Here is a 19260-nt window from a genome sequence, read left to right on the forward strand (position 1 = left end):
ATAATAAATATGTTAAAACATCTCAGCGCTATATGGTATAGTTTTCATCAAGAAAAAGGAAAATTCCAGTTATTTAATGTATAAAACAAGCCTATTAGATAGATTAAAGTATCTGTGTGTTATACTGACTAAAGAAGGCAGGAAGGAACGATGTTCTTGCAGTATACTAACGCTTTGATTTCCTCCTCAAAACTGATGGGATTCAATTTCTACAAGTATAGCTGTTATTATTAGCCTGGATATGGGGCCACTGTTTTCATTCAGAAAGGCTTCTGTGGTGCCCGTCACCTCCTATGAGGCCTTAAACAGTTTGAGGGATGGAATTTTCTAAAAACTAAGCCTTAGTTTAGCAGGCCTCCTGAGCTCTGAGTGAGTTGTGCAGGGTCTGAAGGGAGCACCCTGAGCTCTGCTGTGAGCCTGTCACAAATGACTGTAGTTATAATGCTTATGGGAAGCCCACACTTCTACTTCTTATTCCTTTGTTCTAAATGATAGAGTAAAAATACAGTTCCATAGCACTTAACACCTGGACTTCTTAAAACCCGAAACAAACCCATTTCAACCGAGTCAATTTCAATTCATAGTCAACCCTATAGGACAGAGTAGAACTGCCTCATGGGGTTTCCAAGGAGCAGCAGCTGGATTTGATCTGCTGACTTTTTGCTTAGCAGCCGTAGCTCTTAAGCACTGTACCACCAGGGCTCCAGACTTCTTAAAGTAACCTAGTAATTCAGCTTGTACAGTTAATCAACCCGAAAGAATTCACAGTGCACTTCATTCCCTCTATGGGGCAGTTCTACTCTGTCCTATAGGGTCGCTATGAGTTGGAATTGACTCGACGGCACTGGGTGGGTCTGTATTCCCTACACAACAATAAAGCACCTGCCACCCTCTTGTGTTCCTCCACACACCCATCTCCTTGGTCATTGATGCTTGTTCAGTTTTCTCGACTGTTGCCCAGTATATTCTGTCTGAAAGGTAGGAGAGGAAAAAGGAAAGACACAACTGAAAATGGTCAACTACATTCTTTTCTGTTATTTACTATTAAAAAGGTAAAGCCCTGGACAATGGGTTGGAGAGAGATGCTGATGAAGAGTGAGCTACTTGTATCAGGTGGACACTTGAGACTGTGTTGGCATCTCCTGTCTAGAGGGGAGATGGGAGGGTAGAGAAGGTTAGAAACTGGCAAAACGGTTATGAAAGGAGAGACTGGAAGGAGGGAGTGGGCTGACTCATTGGGGGAGAGTAAATGGGAGTATGTTGTAAGGTGTATATAAGCTTATATGTGACAGACTGACTTGATTTGTAAACTTTCACTTAAAGCATAATAAAAATTATTTAAAAAAAAAAAAAGGTAAAGCCCAAAAGATGTCATATAACCATTAAATTCCTTGTCTTTTGTCACCTCTCAGCCAAAAATAATCAGTCATCGATATACTCTCAGTATCACAAATTTAGAGTCTTTATGAACCGTACATGCAAAAGCCAAGTTTGTTTTGGCTTTAGTCATTGCCGGACCCCAGAGATTTTTTTTTTCTTTCTTTTGGTGTGCAGGTGTTTTATGCCACTTTAGTGTGCCTAGCTCCACAAATCAGATCTCCTTCTGAAGGATGACTTCTGGGGCTGACTTCTCATATTGTTGCTTTAGTCAGTGGATGTTCTCCAGAGGTGGACTACATTGAATTATTACTCTTAAAATTAGTTAAAAGAAACAACTATAATTTAGAAAGCTCAGATTTAAAGATTTATGCAACGTATTTTTTTTTCTATTTTGCAGGATAGTGATCTAGAATAGGACTGTCATTTTAACTAAACTTATTTTGGTGGATAAAATAATTGGTACCTTTTTTAGTCAAAGGAGACAGGTTTTCCTCATGTTAGGGATTTTCTTGCTGCTCTGATGTTGAACATCTTGTCCATTTTTTGCTCTCAACTGAGCCTCACCTCCCAACTCTTTATTGCTTGAAATTATGTTTTACTAAAAATAGAAAAGTCAGCCTATGATCACTGTGGATCAATAAGAACTCAACTTGTAAATTTAAAGTAGGAAGAGACGACCATTTGTTTCAGGTCAATGGTGCCCAGGTCCCTGTCACAGATATCCCAATGAGGAAGCTGCTTAGCTGATCTTAAATGCCTACTTCTGGCTTTCCAGGCAATCCCAGCTCCACTGCTATTCACAGGAAGCTTTAAAAACATGCGCGTAGTGTAGTTGTTTTACTCTATTTATGGTATAAGACATTATGTAACAACAATAGAATCAGTTAAATGTCTTTCTCTTTTTGTGCACTACTTGACATCAAAAGCAAAAAGAGGTAAGTTGGCTATGAACCTATAGGTGAACCTTATTTTCTTTAATAAATCTTTCCTGAATGTCTTTGTTTCAATTAAACTTCTAAAAATCAAATAATTTTAGGTTAGGAAGCTTGCCATTGTAAATCCTTATTCATTTCTTTGAAAAATGAATAACTACCTTCTGTAAACTTGGATTTTAAAAATATTTAATATTTAACATATTGCTTTTCCTTTAACTGAGTTATCTTTATGGCTTCATCTTTACTTGTGAAGACTTAATACATTTTTAAATACTTGGTTTGATTTGGAGTTTCCAGTTGTTTTCCAAAAAAATGTGCATTACATAGAGATTATAAGTATTCTTTTCTTTAAAAAACAACATCAACTAAAACAAGCCAGGAGAAAACTGACAGATCCATTGCTACAGAAGAGGATGTCATGAATCTCCCAAAATATTTTTTAGTGTTCATTTTTTTGAAATGATGAAAAATATTAAATAAGAAAATCAAACACATGTTGCTGAGTGGTGTCTCATATTCTTCTTGTTTGGCATATATTTTTATAATTGATCTCTTTAGTGGGTTTTGGTTTTGGTTTGTGTAACTTATTTCTCTTGTTTCTTTTTGATGAATTTATCTGACTTTTCAAAGATACAGCTGGTCTTCATCTGATACACACTATTAATGACTTTGCTTATGAGAACAGACCCACCTTGAGTTAACTCTGTGCCAGATGGTATTGCTGTTGGGAAAGTCATTTCTCACCAAAAGATTATATAATTGGTTGTAAAAATCTGGCAGCAAAATGTACTTTTACCTCTTGGTGCCACTGTATTTGATTGCCCTTTGTCTCCCATGGCTTTTAATAGGCTGTTGATTATACACATACACGTGGTTTAATTGTACCTTGCTCAGAAGTGGAAAGTTGACTATCCTGCAGGGTATTTTTATAATTCTCTTTTGCAAGACATGAAATAAAAACAGATTTTTCTATGACCGTTGCTTTGTTTTATCAGCTAGTCTTATAATATTTAATAGAATATCAAATGGAAAGCTGGGTCAAAGTTTTTGTCTAATGTGTAACCACTGAAAAGTCTGAAAATGCTCCCTGCTTCTCAGCAAGTCCTGCTCTGATTCAGCATTGCTAAAGACAGTTTCAGTGCTTGTCGTCAAAGTATGATAAACAATATTCAATTGTCATTTATGTGAAGCCAGAGCCAGATGCTTTTTAAGAGTTATTACTGGGTCTTTATTTTTGTATTGTCTGTGTTGAAATTTTTTCATGTGTTTCAACAATTCTGTCCTCGGGAAAATTTTAATGAATGGTGGTTGTTTCTGACTATCAGGAGTACAAACAAAAATGGGATTTGCTGTGTTAAACACTGCTGTAAAAATGAGGCTGAAGTGTACGGTGGTATATAAATTAGCAGATTACACCCCTGAGAAGTTGGAAATGATATTATAGTCTTATATGTGGGTCCTTTTAGAGAAACTAATGTATTAACGGGGTGTGTATTGCGTTTGGGCAAAAAAGGATGAGATAGCCAACTCTATGTGTTTGATTATAAAATGCTAAATGTTGTTCACAGCTCTCCATTTTTATTAATGTCAATGTGCCATTAAATTCATCTGTTAATTTTTTGAAAAAACTTCAGCTTTTGCTAACTACTGTTAATATTTATGTAAATGTTTTTATCCCATGCTCTTATTATTTTTCGTTATATACTATTTCTATTTCAATTATTTTTCCTAAATACTCCATACCTTTGTTGTTTTTTTCAGTTTATATGTTTAGGAATCCCCAGGACTACTAAAATGTTCACGTTGTTACCTCAAAGATAATGTATTTTAATGCTTATTTCCATTAACTTTTGTGTTAATTCACTAACACACTATTACCAATCATTTTGTAGATTTAGTGAGGAATAATTCAGTGTTATTATTATTTGGCACACACGAAATAATGACAATGCAAAAAAACCCAATTTAATCCAGTATTATATTTTGCTTTTAAAAATTAACTTTAAGATTACTTTATACATCAAAGTTATGATTATTAGAGAAGAATTCTCATGGTAGTCATCTAATATCATTAAAGTAATTTTAAAAATCTTTCTCAAACAGTGTTCCCCTTAATTCTGTTGTTAGAAGGGTATTTTTAGGATGAGAGGAACACGTATGTCATAAGCTGTCTGTTTTCCCAGTGAATTGATTAAACAATGCGTTAATAAAGTAGTAATAAAGAAACAAACCCAACGATCCTTTAAGGAAGTTGGAGTCCATGCATCAGCAAGTATTTTATACCACATGCAAATTTCTAAGCAAACTACTGTGGGGAAACAAATATAAGGCAGGGTTTTCCCAGCTCTCAAGGAACCTTGTAGCTTGGCTGGGGAGATTAGATTCACTGCAAGGAAAGCAGCTGTCAAAACCTGTGTAGAAGGAATGCTGAAGTAGACAAGATAAATGCTAAAGGAGTTTAGAGGAAGCAGATGTTTCCTTCTGGGTAGTCAGGGAAGGAAACTAAAACTTGCTTCTGAATAGTCAGAAGAGAAGAACATTTCTGATAAATGAAATGATAGGAGCAAAGGCTTGTTGAAATGAATTCATCATAAGTTCTATTTTGTCCTTTTTGGTCTTTCTTATTTCATCATTGTTAATAGCATTTACTCTGTTTCTTGAAGCAGAAGCCTGAGTGTCATCTTGACACCTCCCTTTCCTTGTCCCTCATGTCTAATCAGTGACCAATTTCCGTCAGTGGACTCTGGTTAGATGCTTTCCCAAACATTTTCTCACCCTGCAGGATTGGTGTTTAGTATCCCCATTTAACAGATAGAGAAACTGAGGCTCAGGATGGTTAAGGTACTCTTCAACGTCTCTCAGCTACTGGTTGGCAGAGCTGGGATTCAAACACAGAAGTCTCTCTGACTGAACTCTAAATCCCATGCTAACAGGGAGAAAGGAGAGGAGAGAGAATATAGAGAGGAAGGCAAAGAGACCATCGAAAAATACTGTACAAGCATCATTGGAAAATGGAAGAAAATTATTGCGGCTTGCTTGTTACACATTTCCATGGATCGTGGGGCTGTTATGTAAAACCTGAGGTATCCATAAGTATATCAGTAAGTAATTACGAAGAGCACTCTTTTGCCATTATTCACAAATATTCAGAATTCCTGAGTTGGGGAGCTTTTAATAATTACTCATTTTTTCTATCATCAACTCCATGCAGTGCATGTTGTTGTTAGGTGCCGTCGAGTCAGTTCCAACTCATAGTAACCCTATAGGACAGAGTAGAACTGCCCCATAGGGTTTCCAAGGAGTGACTGGTGGATTTGAACTGCCGACCTTTTGGTTAGCAGCTGAGCTCTTAACCACACTGTGTATATATTTTCTGTTAATGTAATTACTCAAATTTCACATTCCATCATCAATTTAGTTCTCCAATACTAATGATTTGACCACTTTCACTTCTCTCTAAAATGACTTTTGCTTAGGAAGTTTATGCTGAAATTCAGGTGTAGCTTTCCATTCAGAATTGGTGCTTCTGGCACATTATATGTCTTAGTCCTATAAGTTTCCTTGAGTTAAAACATATTTATTTCAAACCTTGGACTGCTTACAGTTTAGAAGAATTTAAGAAAACTTGGTCTATGGGACAAAAGCTCCACAGGGGATCCCCTGAAAGGACATGGAACAGACAGCCAGAGACCTGACCCATTTCTCAAATGACCACTCTTGCCATGGGCCCTAAGCAGATCATTAAACTTCTGAGATTCTCAGTGTACTCACTGGTGAAATAGGCATTATGACAACCAACTTCATTTGGGTTTTGTGATCATTAAAAAGCTTTTTGTTCACTGTAAAGGTTATAGAAAAAGTGGTCATGCATAAACTCCTTAACGTCCCTAAGCATCAGTTTCTCATTTCTAAAATAAAAATAAACCTACCTCATTGAGTTTTTAAATAAGGATTGGAGAGCTATTGCATGCAAAGTTCTTAGGTCCAGTTTATGTTGTCTATGTAGCACTTCATAAATGTTACATAGTACCATTATTTCTCATCTTTTTCTCTTCTTCTTCCATCCCTTCTGTTTGCTCTTCCTCTTCAGTCCATTCCCCCAAATCCCAATTACTGAATGGTTTGGAAGAATAGGGCCAGATTTGTAGAAAGATGAAAGAAGGATATATTTTCCCCTCCCATAAGGACATAAATGAGGATGTCTCTAGACTTTGATCACTAATTATAAAGTATTAGTCTTAGGACTGTCACTGTCAGCTTCTTATCCAATAATTTTCATAACTAAAGATTCTTGCTCTTCTAACTGTTAATCACTTGTACTTATTGAAAAGGTATTGACTATTTACTTCAAGGACCAAGGATTTTGGTCGAAAATGTTATCTATTTGTAAATAACAGCAGTGTACATTTTTGACAGCATTTGTTCAAGTGGATAGGCTTAATTATTAAACCTACCTTTTTTTAAATAGTCTTGAACACAGTACACTAATTTAACAAAGATAATAACTAAATGTTTCAACAAGGGGCATGTTTTGCTCTTTATTCTGCCTATTTTTGAATATATAATTATATAAATTGCCATATTCAAAAGGAAAGCCCATGTCTCTTTCCTTCTCAACTTCCTTGTTGAAGGAAAGATGCTAAAAAAAAATAATAATAATAAAAAAAACCATGAGTTTATGGAAGAATGAGAATAGAGATGCTCAGGGAAAAACAGAATATGGAAGTAAGTGCCATAAGCACCTAGGTGTGCCAGAAGACAGGAGATGTGAAGATGTCGCTTTTATTTTTTCACAGAATCAAGGTTAGTGTATTGTCATTTTTTGCAGTAAGTTTTTTTAATATAGAGGTTAGATTTTATGAGCAAATGCAAAATTTACAGCATGGAAAGTATTCATTGTCATTTGCAGCAGAAAATTCAGGTTGTTTAACTATAAGCCATATAATATGAACAACTTGGTTTATACTATCATCCTAAGATAAAATCTTTATGTATAATGATTTCATGAGACTTAAAAAGGTTGAAGTTTTAGAATTCATTTTCTTTAACAATTACGTTTAGGTAGTGGGGTCTGTGGTAAAACTTTACTACAATCTGACTTAAAATATCAATGATTTTTGACAGTTCTAGGCTTAGATTTTTTTTTTTTATTGTGCTATAGGTGAAAGTTTTTTATATTTTTGAGACAAATAGGGAAATCAATTCTAGATGATAATATAATTGTCTAGATTCATAACGGGCGTTCTGCCTCCCACAGAACATCTGGGCACCAAGGAAGCCACACCATAGCTCCACGCTCATCCTGGCTGAGTGTGTCTCCACAGATGTGCCTTCATCCACGTTGCCCTCACCAGCCTCCACCATGCTGTGTGGACCACGTGTGGAGCCAACACGTAGATATGCTCCCTGCCTCCTCCCACATGAACCTGTCCCTTCTGTCCCAAACAGCTTTCAATTTTTAGAAAATTGGTTTATTTCTAAATTGCATTTCAAAGTTAAAGATAGTAGAAGCTTGAGGGAAAAATTATATGACAAGACCTTCTCTCCCTGCCAATAAAGTTTGTTATATACAGCCACCTCCTTTTAGGAGCTGGATATTCTTCCCATTTCTGTACTCTTTGTCTTACTTTGTGTTTTGGGGGTAATTGGCTCCTTCAAAGGTAGAGCCCTGGTGGTGCAGTGGTTAAGCACTTAACTGCTAACTTAAAGGTCAGCAGTTCAAATCCACCAGGCGCTCTGTGGAGGAAAGATGTGGCAGCCTGCTTCCGTAAAGATTATAGCCTTTGAAACCCTACGGGGCAGTTCTACTGTGTCCTGTATGGTGGCTATGAGTTGGAACTGACTCAATGGCTATGGGTTTGGTTTGGTTTCTGGGCTCCTTCAAATCAGCACCTCAACTGTCTGGTGGGTTCTCATATTTCTTTGACTTCATGGTCCTGATATTTCCTAGAGGTGGCTGGTGTCAAATTGCAGGGCATTCAGCATAGTAGGTAGAAAGTAGGGCTTAGCATCAGAAAAGATTAAATTTAAAGCCTTGCCCTGCCACTTCCAAGTTGTGTGACCTTGGGCAAGTTAATACAGTAAAACCTGCAAAAGCCAGAGCCTGTGCAAGGCAGAAACCTGTCCGAGAAAGAAAACTCAAATATTTTCCCCTAAAAACGAACAATAGAAAAGTGGTAAGACTGCACGCTGTCAAAGGTAGAAAACTTGCAAGACCTGGAAAAACAAGTCAAGTTTTGGCTTTCACAGGTTTCACTGTTCATTTGGTGGTAATTTGTTAACTTAATCAGTGAAAGTTTGTGAAGCACCTACTCTAATGCCAACTTCTGTGTTTGGTTCTGGTGGGAGAGATCATGAAAAATGTTAAAAGGGGAAAAAAACAGTCTTATGATATAGGAGACTCTGATGTCATCTCCTATATTAAAACTACTTATTTTCCTCATCACTTCAGAATATTGCTAAGACTTAAATAACTAATGTAAAGTCCCTAGGAGAAATTATTATTGATTCAACAAATATTATCCTTCTTTCTCCTCTTTTCTACCTACTTGAGGCCTTTGTTTATGGAAGAATGTCATACAGGCGTATTCTTCATGAACGTATCAAGCCAGACTTAGAAATGCTTTTAGCTGTAAAATATCCGTATTCATCTCTACCCTTGAGGCACTAACAGTCTCTTGAGTGTGCTTTCACGTTTCTCAGGTGTGTGACCTTAAAACATAGACCTAAAGTGTTATCTAATTCAGTCTGAACATTTCAAGTAACCACTGTAATTTTATGATTAAATGTGTTGTTAGTATTAGGAGAGATCCTAAACAGTTTGTAGTTGCTAAGGAGTTTCTCAGCTAACTCCTCATCCTTTAGGTATCAGCCTAGTTGTTACCACCTCCAGGAAACATTCCATGACCACTTAGATTTAGTTAAGTGTTTCTGCTGTATTGCTCCCATAACACCCTACACTTCCCCTATAATGGGAGGAAATACAATTAAGTGTCTGTAAGGTAAGTTCAGGCTTTGGATCATACAATCCTGGGTTCAATCCCTAGCTCCACCTCTTAGTGGACTTTGGCAAGTTATTTAGCCTCAGTCCCCCTTTTGTCATCTCTAAAATGAGATTAATAGAACAGGGTTAAAGAAGATCATGCATATTAAGTGACTACACGGTGCCTGGCACATTGTAAGCAGTAAATAATTGCTAGGTGCTACCGTCATCGTCGTCGTCATCATCATCATCATCACACTTTATTGTAAGTGCTTGTCGAATGTGCTTGTCTCCCTCAATCCAGCATGAGTTCAATGAGGCAGGGACCATATCATCCCTCTTCACCTGTTGTCTACGCTGCCTAACACAGTTTCTGGCACACACTGGGAGTTTCATAACTTGATTGTTGAGTGCTTGAGATGAATTCCTCTGGCCCAGAAGACAGTGGTGGCTGCTGAGGTTCTGCAGTGCCTTTTCCTTAAGTCACATGATCATCATGTTTAATGCCCTCGAAAGCAATGAGATGCCACCAACTTCCTAAGAGCGAGTCTAGCAGAGCAGATTTTAACCAGAGCAGGTGAGATCATGTTGGTAGGAATGGAGCTCATCTCTGAGCTGGCAGGGGCTTTCACAGCCTCCCAAGGCATCCTCTAAATTTCACAAAGCACGTGCTAGCGCACACCCTCTGCACAGCGAGGCTAGACATGAATGGGAGTAGAGGGCTGTAGACCCTGAAAGAAGGATTTAAAGGTCAACTGAGTCAGAGCTACCCAGCTATTTCTTTATTTAAATTTTTTTTTAATCTATCACCATCTAATCTATGGAATTTGATTTTTATTCTTTAAGGATAACACTTAACTAAGTACTTATAAATAATAAATGTAAAAAGCAAACAATTAACTGGAGGTGATGTTACTTCTTGTGCTTTACATTCATTACAAATGTAAAGGATATCCACCACATATTAAGCAGTCGACTAAGGGAGTGCATTGTGGCCCTGCTCACCTGCTCTCTAAATTTCTGCACAACACATATTTTGAATGTGTAATAATTTGTGACTGCATTGGCAAAAATTATTTCTAATATAAGTGAGGTATGAAAAGCTAAGATTTAAGCCATCTAAATACTCGTTACTTTAAGAATCACCATTCCCAGAGGCCAGCCCTCTGCTTCAGAAGAGCTTCATTTATGCTTCCTTGACAATGGAAGTTCAGATTCCAGAGTGGTTTCCTGTGTTCTTTCGCATCCAGTACATTTACCCAAATACACCACAGGAAGGCAGCACATACCTGGTTAAGTGAAACAAAAACTTCCTGTCTTAAATCACCACTTAGATAAAAAAGATAAAGGAGCATAAAGGAATGCATCCTTTAAGACTCTGAGTTTCTACAAAAGGGAATCATTCAAACTAACCAAACTGCAAAATGGGAAAACAAAGAGTGAAAGAAAAAGAATTCCCCAAATGTGTGAAACCAGGATTGTTATATCTGAAAGATTTACGACTGAGTGCTATAATCTGAATACCAGCTACTCAAAGAGAACCACATCTGCAACAAAGACCACCTTATAAAAAGTAACTTAGAAATGTACCTCAAGTTGAACCTGCCTTATACTGTATTCTACTGAATCAAAGAGAGCTGTAGTGTATTTCCAAAATCTTATATAATCAGCCGTTTTTATGAATTTTGGTATTCTGCAGTTATATTAAAAACAAAACAAAACAAACCCTTTACCATAAAGTCAATTCCAACTCATAGCAACCCTAAAGGACAGAATAGAACTGCCCCAAAGGGTTTCCAAGGAGCACCGGGTGGATTCGAGCTGCCAACCTTTTTGGTTAGCAGCCAGAGCTCTTAACTACTAAGCCACCAAGGTTTCCCTGTAGTTATATAGACAGATTTTATTAGAATATGTATTGGCTTTAGAATATGTAATACTTGGATACAAACTTTTAAAAGGAAATTTCAGTACAGCTTCATCAATTTAAGACTGTAAATCCAGAATTTGTGATAATTTAGCTAAAATATTATCTGCATAACATATAGGGAAAAGGGCTGGTTAAGCAAATACATAGTCTGAGCAGTTAGCAAGAGGAAATGCTTCAGTTTTTCAAGAATAATTGAACTTTAAGTCCAACTCTGATTTTAACTTTTCTTGCAAAATCTTTTTGCAGAAATATAATGTATGCAACTCTAACCAGTTTCTTGGGTGACTCTAGAACTGTCAGCCTGGGACCAGTAAACAGATTACTCGTGGATTCTTTTAGCGCATTTAGTACATGATCCCTGTTGGTGTAGACGCTTACTGTAACTGATCTGTTAAAGCATGGACTCTTACCAGCCAGCACTTGTTAACCTAGAGTGACTTAAGTGATTTTAAAATGGTAAATACAAAAGTGATTTCCCATTAATTCAGATTGGCTTTCTCCCTCAGTCCAAGTTACTAACAATTTGTTATATAATAACCATTCTAAAATTTCTGCTAACAATTCTTGTTTTTGAAAAATAAAATCTATTTTCAGAAAACTGCAAAGATTTCCCTGCCCAGTGTTAATCTATTAATATAATGGACAAGACTATTGTATACTCTTCTCACTGTACTTCTGTAATTTATAATATGCCTGTGTGGCCTGACAATAAAGTCAGTTATCTGCATATATTCCATTTTGGAATAGCAGATGTAAGTGCTGATGAGCTAAGTAACCATCATCATGTTCAAGTTCAAAACTTGCATGATATAAATAGTCCCCATATATTAGATGTATCCAAACATGTATGACCAAGCATGTCATAAAGCTTTTGAGAAATTCCATGACTAATTTTCCTGTTACTAATATCTGTAATAGTATATTTAATTAAGAAAAAAGTCCTATCTTTTCTATTGAGATCAGGGGGGAAAAAAAAAGCTTAATCAAGATGTAAGATTTGTCTGTGTGAATGAACATTCCTCACTAAATCTCAGGCAACTGCTTTAGGCTTTACACTGTTACTAACACCTTGCGCTGTCATCTCTTTGTATACATGTCTAATTTATCAGTTTCTTGTAGATTGTCAGCAGCCTGCTGCCTCCGTACCGCCACAGTGCTCACAACTAGCCGGGAGGCAAGACTGCCCGACTGTCAGGTAAATTCAGACGTCCTTTCTCTTCCCATCCAGCTGCATGTCAGACCCATATACTCCAAGCTACCCTTTCTGATGGCGCCATAATGCCTTACACATCATTATGTTTTACTACATTTCATTTCAATTATTAGCTAAATGAATGCATGTCCTATAGCTCGAAGCCCATATGTACCATCGGGAGTGCAAGAGAGCTAGAGTTTATTTCACTGGCCTCTAGACAAAAGACTACCTTCAACTCTCTTGTGTAAGTGATTAATTCATGTTAGTCCATTGTTCCATTACCTTCCAAAATATAAAACTTGGACTCATTTGGATGTTTGCCCTACTTTTTTCTTTTGTCTTTTGTACTGAGAATGCATTTCTCAGGCACACAAACAGGAAGAATATAAAACATAACTAATGCCTGTTCCATATACCCATTATAAAAATATCTTTATTTTCTGTCCACTCAGAACTCTCATTAAACTGAATTTTAAAGATGGAGGAATTCTTGTAACTAACATTAAAAGAATTTTGTAATGTTTATGTGGGATTAATTTAAGGATTTTACAGTCAGTCTCACACAATCTGTGAACACTAAATTGGAGATTTGTTGATAATTTTTATCCAGATTAAAATAATCTTAAATTATATTTACCTAAATGTAATTATGTTTTTCTTGCTTTGGTGGTCATATATTTTCTCTCTCTGGGAAGACAGGATGACTGAGCAGAAGTATTTTTCCTCAGGCTAGTTATTGGATTTACACAGGAGATATCTTTTAAAGTATAAACATTCCCACCTTGCTCTTCTCTTGAGAACTTGTTTTTGATTACCATGAATCTCTGTATCTGTTTATTGCCCGAAATCTGTGTATTTGTTTACTTACCTTCTCCCCATCACTACTTTTTCTACTTAGCAACAAAAATTACAGTTTGAGAGATGAGTGGATCTAGCTGCTTACATATTCGTGAGCTTTCACTCAGCCCTTAGAACTGATTCAGTCATGGCTGACTAAGTAAAACCACAACAGATCCAAATTTTTAAAATTTGGGTGGTCCGAAATGGGAAAAATTACCGGTTGGAGCCTTGGAATGGAAGACATGGAAGAGGCATAGTGAGCCTGATGCATGAGATTGGATTATTGACATGACTGTGGAAAAAGACACACATTCAAAGCACTGTGGTTGTCTGCCAGTGGTTGGCCGCCATCTTTGAGCAGGGCACCTCCATTTCCAACTGCTTAAAATCTTAAAATCTGCTGGGCAAGAGACTTCGTTGCTATGCAACACATACTATGCCCTTGTTTTCTAAGAGACAGCTTAGGTTTCTGGCAGGGCTTCCACCAATAATTTTCCCTGTTCTAGTTATCATTTTGGTTCACCCAAATTTTAAAAATTCAGGTCAGTGTCAGTTTCGATTCCTTAGCCATGACTGAACGAGGAAGAACAGGTTGGAAGCCCTGCTTTCACCTCGAGTCCTCAGGCAAGAGTCAGAGGTCATATAGCCGTAAATTTGCATGGGGGTGGTAGGGGAGGGAACATTTTCTCCAGGAGGATTGGAGTCAAAAATGCCTTGATTCAAATTCTAGTTTAACACCTAACTGTGTAACCTTTGATGCATAGCCTAACCCAAGTGTACTAGAGCTTCCTTACCTGTAAAATAAGTGTATTAATAATACCTACATCTTTTTTTTTTTTTAATATATAGAACCTAAAATATAGAGGCTGTTGAATAAATAGCAGTTGGGGTTATTAATTCCTTTCTGCAAAATTTTTGAAAAGGTTAATTGTTACATTCTTACATATTAAAGAGAAAAAGTAAACTTTTTTCCTCTCTGTTTATTTAGGAAGTTAGTTTTCTGAGCACTAAGTTAAATATTAATTCACTAATAGTATTCGATACTAATACCAGAACTGAGATCTAAAGTTATTTTAAACTAATTTCTTTTTAAATATTTAATTTAAAATTCTGTTATTTCATTTCTTATCAGAAGTAAGTTGTATAGTGCAATTCTCTAGAATTCTTACACTGTAGTATAATTTGGTGCTACGAAGTTAAAAAAAAAACAAATTTTTAAAAATAATTTTCGCAGAGTTTAAATAGAATACTATATGGATATTTGAACTTCCCAACCATTTTGGCTTGAGGTATGTTATATGTATTTTATGTTTATGAGGTATAATAGCTATTATTCACTAAACATTAGACATTGTGCTACATGTTTAATATGTTATATTTATTACACACACACAAAAGAAGCTTATGAAGTAAGTATGATTATTCCCTTTTACAAATGAAGACACAGAGGCTCAGAAAAGTTAGCCAAAGTGCTCAAGAGCCCAAAGCTGGTATGTGATAGAGACAGGATCCTGGTCTACTCTAGCCTGTGCGCTTAACCACTGCATGAGGCTTTATTAGGATGAGCACAATACACGTATTTTTTTAAAAAAACCATTAAAGCTCAAGTATTGGGGAAATCATCATGCAATCAGAGGTTCTCCACCCTGCCTCTTCATAGAATTTTCTTGAAGATTTTAAAAATATGTTTAGTTCTGCCTTAGGTCATTTTCTGAATATGTTACATGAAATATCCTTAATGTAAATGTCAAATAAGATATGAGAATTTCAGTGGAGGTGATACAAGGCCTATTCTTTGTCTCCTAATTGAGCTATAAGTGACAGCCATGTGAACACACGTAATTATGGAAAGCTTTCCAAATCACCATGAATTTACCTCCATCGCGGGTGAATTTCCACAAGGCATCACACACCCTGTTAGGACCTCGTCATCTTCATGTAATACTTTATCTCCAGTTACTTGGCCTCTAAGGGTGCCAGGCTTTTACAGTCTGGTTGTGGTTTTTACAAAGATCCCTGGGTGGTGCAAATGGTTTGCACTCAACTACTGACCTAAAAGGTTGGTGATTCAAGCGTACCCAGCCATGCCACAGAAGAAAGGCCTTGTGACCTGCTTCCATAAAAGATTACTGCCAAGAAAACCCTATGGAGCAGTTGTACTCTGTAACACATGGGATTGTCATGAGTCAGAATCAACTCTACAGCAACAGGTGTGTTTTTTACAGGGGAATTTTCTGTCCTTATTTTAATGCATCTGTTGGTCTTCTACCAGGGTCCAACTTCTTTTGAGTAGATGCAGGCCCCAAATATCTCCGTCCATGTCTGAGGAGTGGATGTCAGTAGGAGACTCCATGTGGTTATGGGTTAGAGGAGAGCCAGGGGAGCTGGAGAGAGACAAGTATAGAAACACAACGGCAGCCAAAGCCCAAGTTTGGCTTGGTCTCTGCAGCCATTGTGCAGTCAGCTGTGTAAGTGGAACATCAAGTTAGCAGAAAAAGCTACATGATAAAATAGGCTCCAAGCCAGTGTCTCATGTTTGGTGTCCTCAGACTGCTCTTCTGACCAGTAAAAAGCAGGGTTTTACTTCAGGAAGGTAATTTGCTAACATATTAGTGCTGTTTTATAGTAGTAGCCATTTGCAATTATGTAAGTAATTGATTGTACTTATAAATGTTCAAACCCATCTCAGTAGGATTTTACAGGTGTAGTGGTTAAGAACATGGGCTCTTAACCTAGAATCCATTCTCTACAAAGCACCCCTACCTTCCTCACCTAAGGCCTGGAATAGCCAGGCAGATGACTGTTGTTGTTATTATTAGTTACCATGGAGTCAATTCCAGCTCATGGCAACCCCGTGAGTGCAGAGTAGAACTGGGTTTCATGGGGTTTTCAAGACTGAACTTTTGGAAGCAGATCACCAGGTCTGTCTTCCAAGGCACCTCTGGGTGTGTTCGAACTGCCAACCTTTCAGCTTGTAGTCAAGCACTTAGCCATGTGCATCATCAGTGGGCTCCTAGGCGTATGTCTGGTGCTCAAGTACAGGTTCCATGAACAGTGAATGAGCTCTGGAGTCAGATTGATTGAGTTTGAATCCCACCTCTAACAACTAAAAAACTACTAGTTGTATAATCTTAGGAAGTTGCTTTTGCTGGCTAAAATGCTATTTCTTCACCTATAAAGTGGGAGTGAGAGTAGGTATTAGGGGATTAAATGAGGCACTCATGGTGTCCCCGTGTGTGTCAGACTAGAACTATGCTCCACAGGGTTTTTAATGTCTGATTTTTTGAAAGTAGATTACCAGTGCATTCTTCTGAGGTGCCTCTAGGTGGGCTTGAGCCTCTAACCTTTTGGTTGGCAGCTGATTGTGTTCCCATTTGTACCACCCAGGGACTTCCAATATCTGTTAACTGCTCTTAATACCTAACTACCCTCAAGATAAAGGTCTGCAGTATGGTCCATAACCTCTCTGCTTTGCTTGGGCAAAGAGTGGAGAAGGCTACTGTTTTAAGTGCTTCAATTAGATAAGAAATGGAAGGACTAGGTGTTGGGGGGGTGGGGGGGTGGGGTTTAAAGTTTAATTTTATTTCACCTTGCTTTTTTTTTTTTTTTCCAGAACCAGCTTGATTAAATGGGTACATGCACCAGTTCCATCTCATCTGAGATTACTGAATTTAGATTGCTTGCTACCTCCACAGAGATGATTTACTTTAAAGAAAAACAATTGAATGAATTACAAATGTTTGTAGTTTCTACAGGCCTAACACAGCATGGTCCATGGCAGGCATCCCCTGTTACTCATCCTGGTTCACACAAAGAAATTACAAAATGTATATACCTCTGGAAAGACTCTCCCTTTCAAAGTCGCTGGGATTAAGAGGGGCTTCCTTCCCACCTATGCCCACTCCCAAATGGATCACAATTAATGCCCTTATTTTGTTTCTTCTGGCAGAAAAAATAACATGTAGCCGACATTAACGTTCTTACTATGTACCAGACAAGCGTTAAGTCCTTTACACCTGTTAATCATTATGACCCCTTAGGTAAGGTAAGCACTATTATTATAAACCCATTTTAAAATGAGGAAACCGAGGTTAAAAACCAAAAAACCAAACCTGTTGCCATCAAGTCGATTCTGACTCATAGCAACCTTGTAGGAAAGAGTAGAACTGCCCCACTGGATTCCCAAGGAGCGGCTGGTAGATTCGAACTGCCAGCCTTTTTGGTTAGCAGCTGAACACTTAACCACTGCGCCACCAGGGCTCTATGCCAAGACTAAAGGCTCACACGTCTAGACAGCAGTGAAGCCAATGACTCCAACACACATTGTCCTAACCACTATCATATACCACTTCACTGCAGAGGAGATATTTCTCCCACTTTTAGTGACATCATGAGGGGCAAAGTAACAAAGTATTTAAATCACTCATGTTGACTCTTTATGCCCAAATTGAAAAGGAGCATTTGTTCAATATATGAGAAACAAAACTTGCTAAGAAAGTTGAGTGATTTCTGATCACATGGTCTTTATCTCTGATTTTCATATTAAAAAAATTGTCTATGCCCTTGTTTTATACTTCCTTCAGTTTATACATACATTCAAATAACTCTTCAGGTATACTTTTTTTAAATAAACATTAAAGAGAGCATTTTCTCATATTTTAAGATGTAGCAGTTTTCTAATAAAGTTATCTATAGATAATGGATATCATAATCTGAAAAAAAGAAAAGCCCAAGGTTTTGTAGCCTTGGATGAAATACTTAGATATATAGAGACGCTTGGTACTTAGTGTTCCCCTGTTCCATCAAGTAGCTATTTACTTGAAAAAAAAAAAAATTAAACTTTCTGAAGTTATGTCCATTTTTATAACTTAATACTTTCTTAGGCAGGCCGTTTACTACATGATCTATCTACAAAAAGTAAACTTTTAGATGAGTAACAAGTGGGCAGTCAGAATTGAAACTAAATTCATCCTACTCTTTAAATGATAAAGCTTAACAAATGTTTGCATTCAAGAAATAATTTCTTAACCTGTAAACCAAGAATATATTTGTCACGTAATATATACAGTGTGATTGCAATTTATGCAAATATAAAATAGTGATAACATAATATAAAATATTTATAATCTCTCATTTTATGTAACAATCTAAAATAATGAAAGGATTTAATCATCATGAATGGCTTAATGACAAGGTGTTGGGTCACGTGAGTTCTAGCCATGTTGAAGGTGTTGCTGTACACTTCAGCTGGTCAAGCAAAAATACTTGGCTTCCTTACCCAGAAGAGTCTTGAATTACACAAGATCTTCAAAAATGATCCCTCGTATAATGTGACCACCCTGTGCTACTTCTCATGCTTATAGGGAACAATGTGTTTAGTCCTCTAAAAAGGAACCAGTATCTAAGTCATGTAGATTTCCAGAAAGAAACTTGGTTAGGTCTGTGGGAAAAGCATGTCTGATGAAGCTATAACTTGCTGTGTTCTCCAGGCCGTATGATTCTACCTGGAGGTCCAGGAATGTGACTTTTCATGCTTTCTTTTCTTAGGCCTTTTCTGGCATTCCAGTTCTCCCGTATTCACCTGCCATGTTTTAAAAATAGCTAGGAAAAAATCATTTTTATCACAGGTTATCCTAACTAATACAGAACAGCAAATCTGTCTTTGAATTAACTTGACAGTTCAAGCAGAGTTTGGAAAGTGAAGTAGCCTCAAGCAGATCACATATTTTACATAATTGTGGTTTTATAATTCAGGAGCTATACATGAAGGATAGTTCAGTAGCAAAGATAAAAACTAATACTAATTTTAATATGAATTCAGTGGTAATATTTGCTAAAAAAAACTTTAATTATTAATAATAATAATAAACATTCCAGAGTTTCCTCCTGGCAGAAATGAGTTATATGGTACTGAATTGATAATGTAGGGGGAAAAAGCAGAATTTTAGGAAAATACTGATCTTTCCCAATAAAAAATAATGCCCATAGTGTGATTTCCTCA

The 19260-nt window shown here is 37.0% G+C and overlaps 1 protein-coding gene across 12 annotated transcripts in view; it reads left to right on the forward strand.

Moving 5' to 3' along the window:
* BICD1 (BICD cargo adaptor 1) overlaps positions 1-19260 on the forward strand; it is a 278038-nt gene that overhangs the window by 251147 nt on the left and 7631 nt on the right. For 2 of the 12 annotated variants that reach the window (XM_049882774.1, XM_049882782.1), the window contains one exon: positions 12344-12419. The exons of 1 other annotated variant lie outside the window; for it this stretch is intronic. In XM_049882774.1, coding sequence (XP_049738731.1) covers positions 12344-12419 — 76 coding nt within the window. 9 more of the 12 variants (XM_049882780.1, XM_049882778.1, XM_049882777.1 and 6 more) reach the window with 8 other exon arrangements.

This window comes from Elephas maximus, chromosome 4, assembly GCF_024166365.1.
Source record: "Elephas maximus indicus isolate mEleMax1 chromosome 4, mEleMax1 primary haplotype, whole genome shotgun sequence".
NCBI lineage: Eukaryota > Metazoa > Chordata > Mammalia > Proboscidea > Elephantidae > Elephas > Elephas maximus.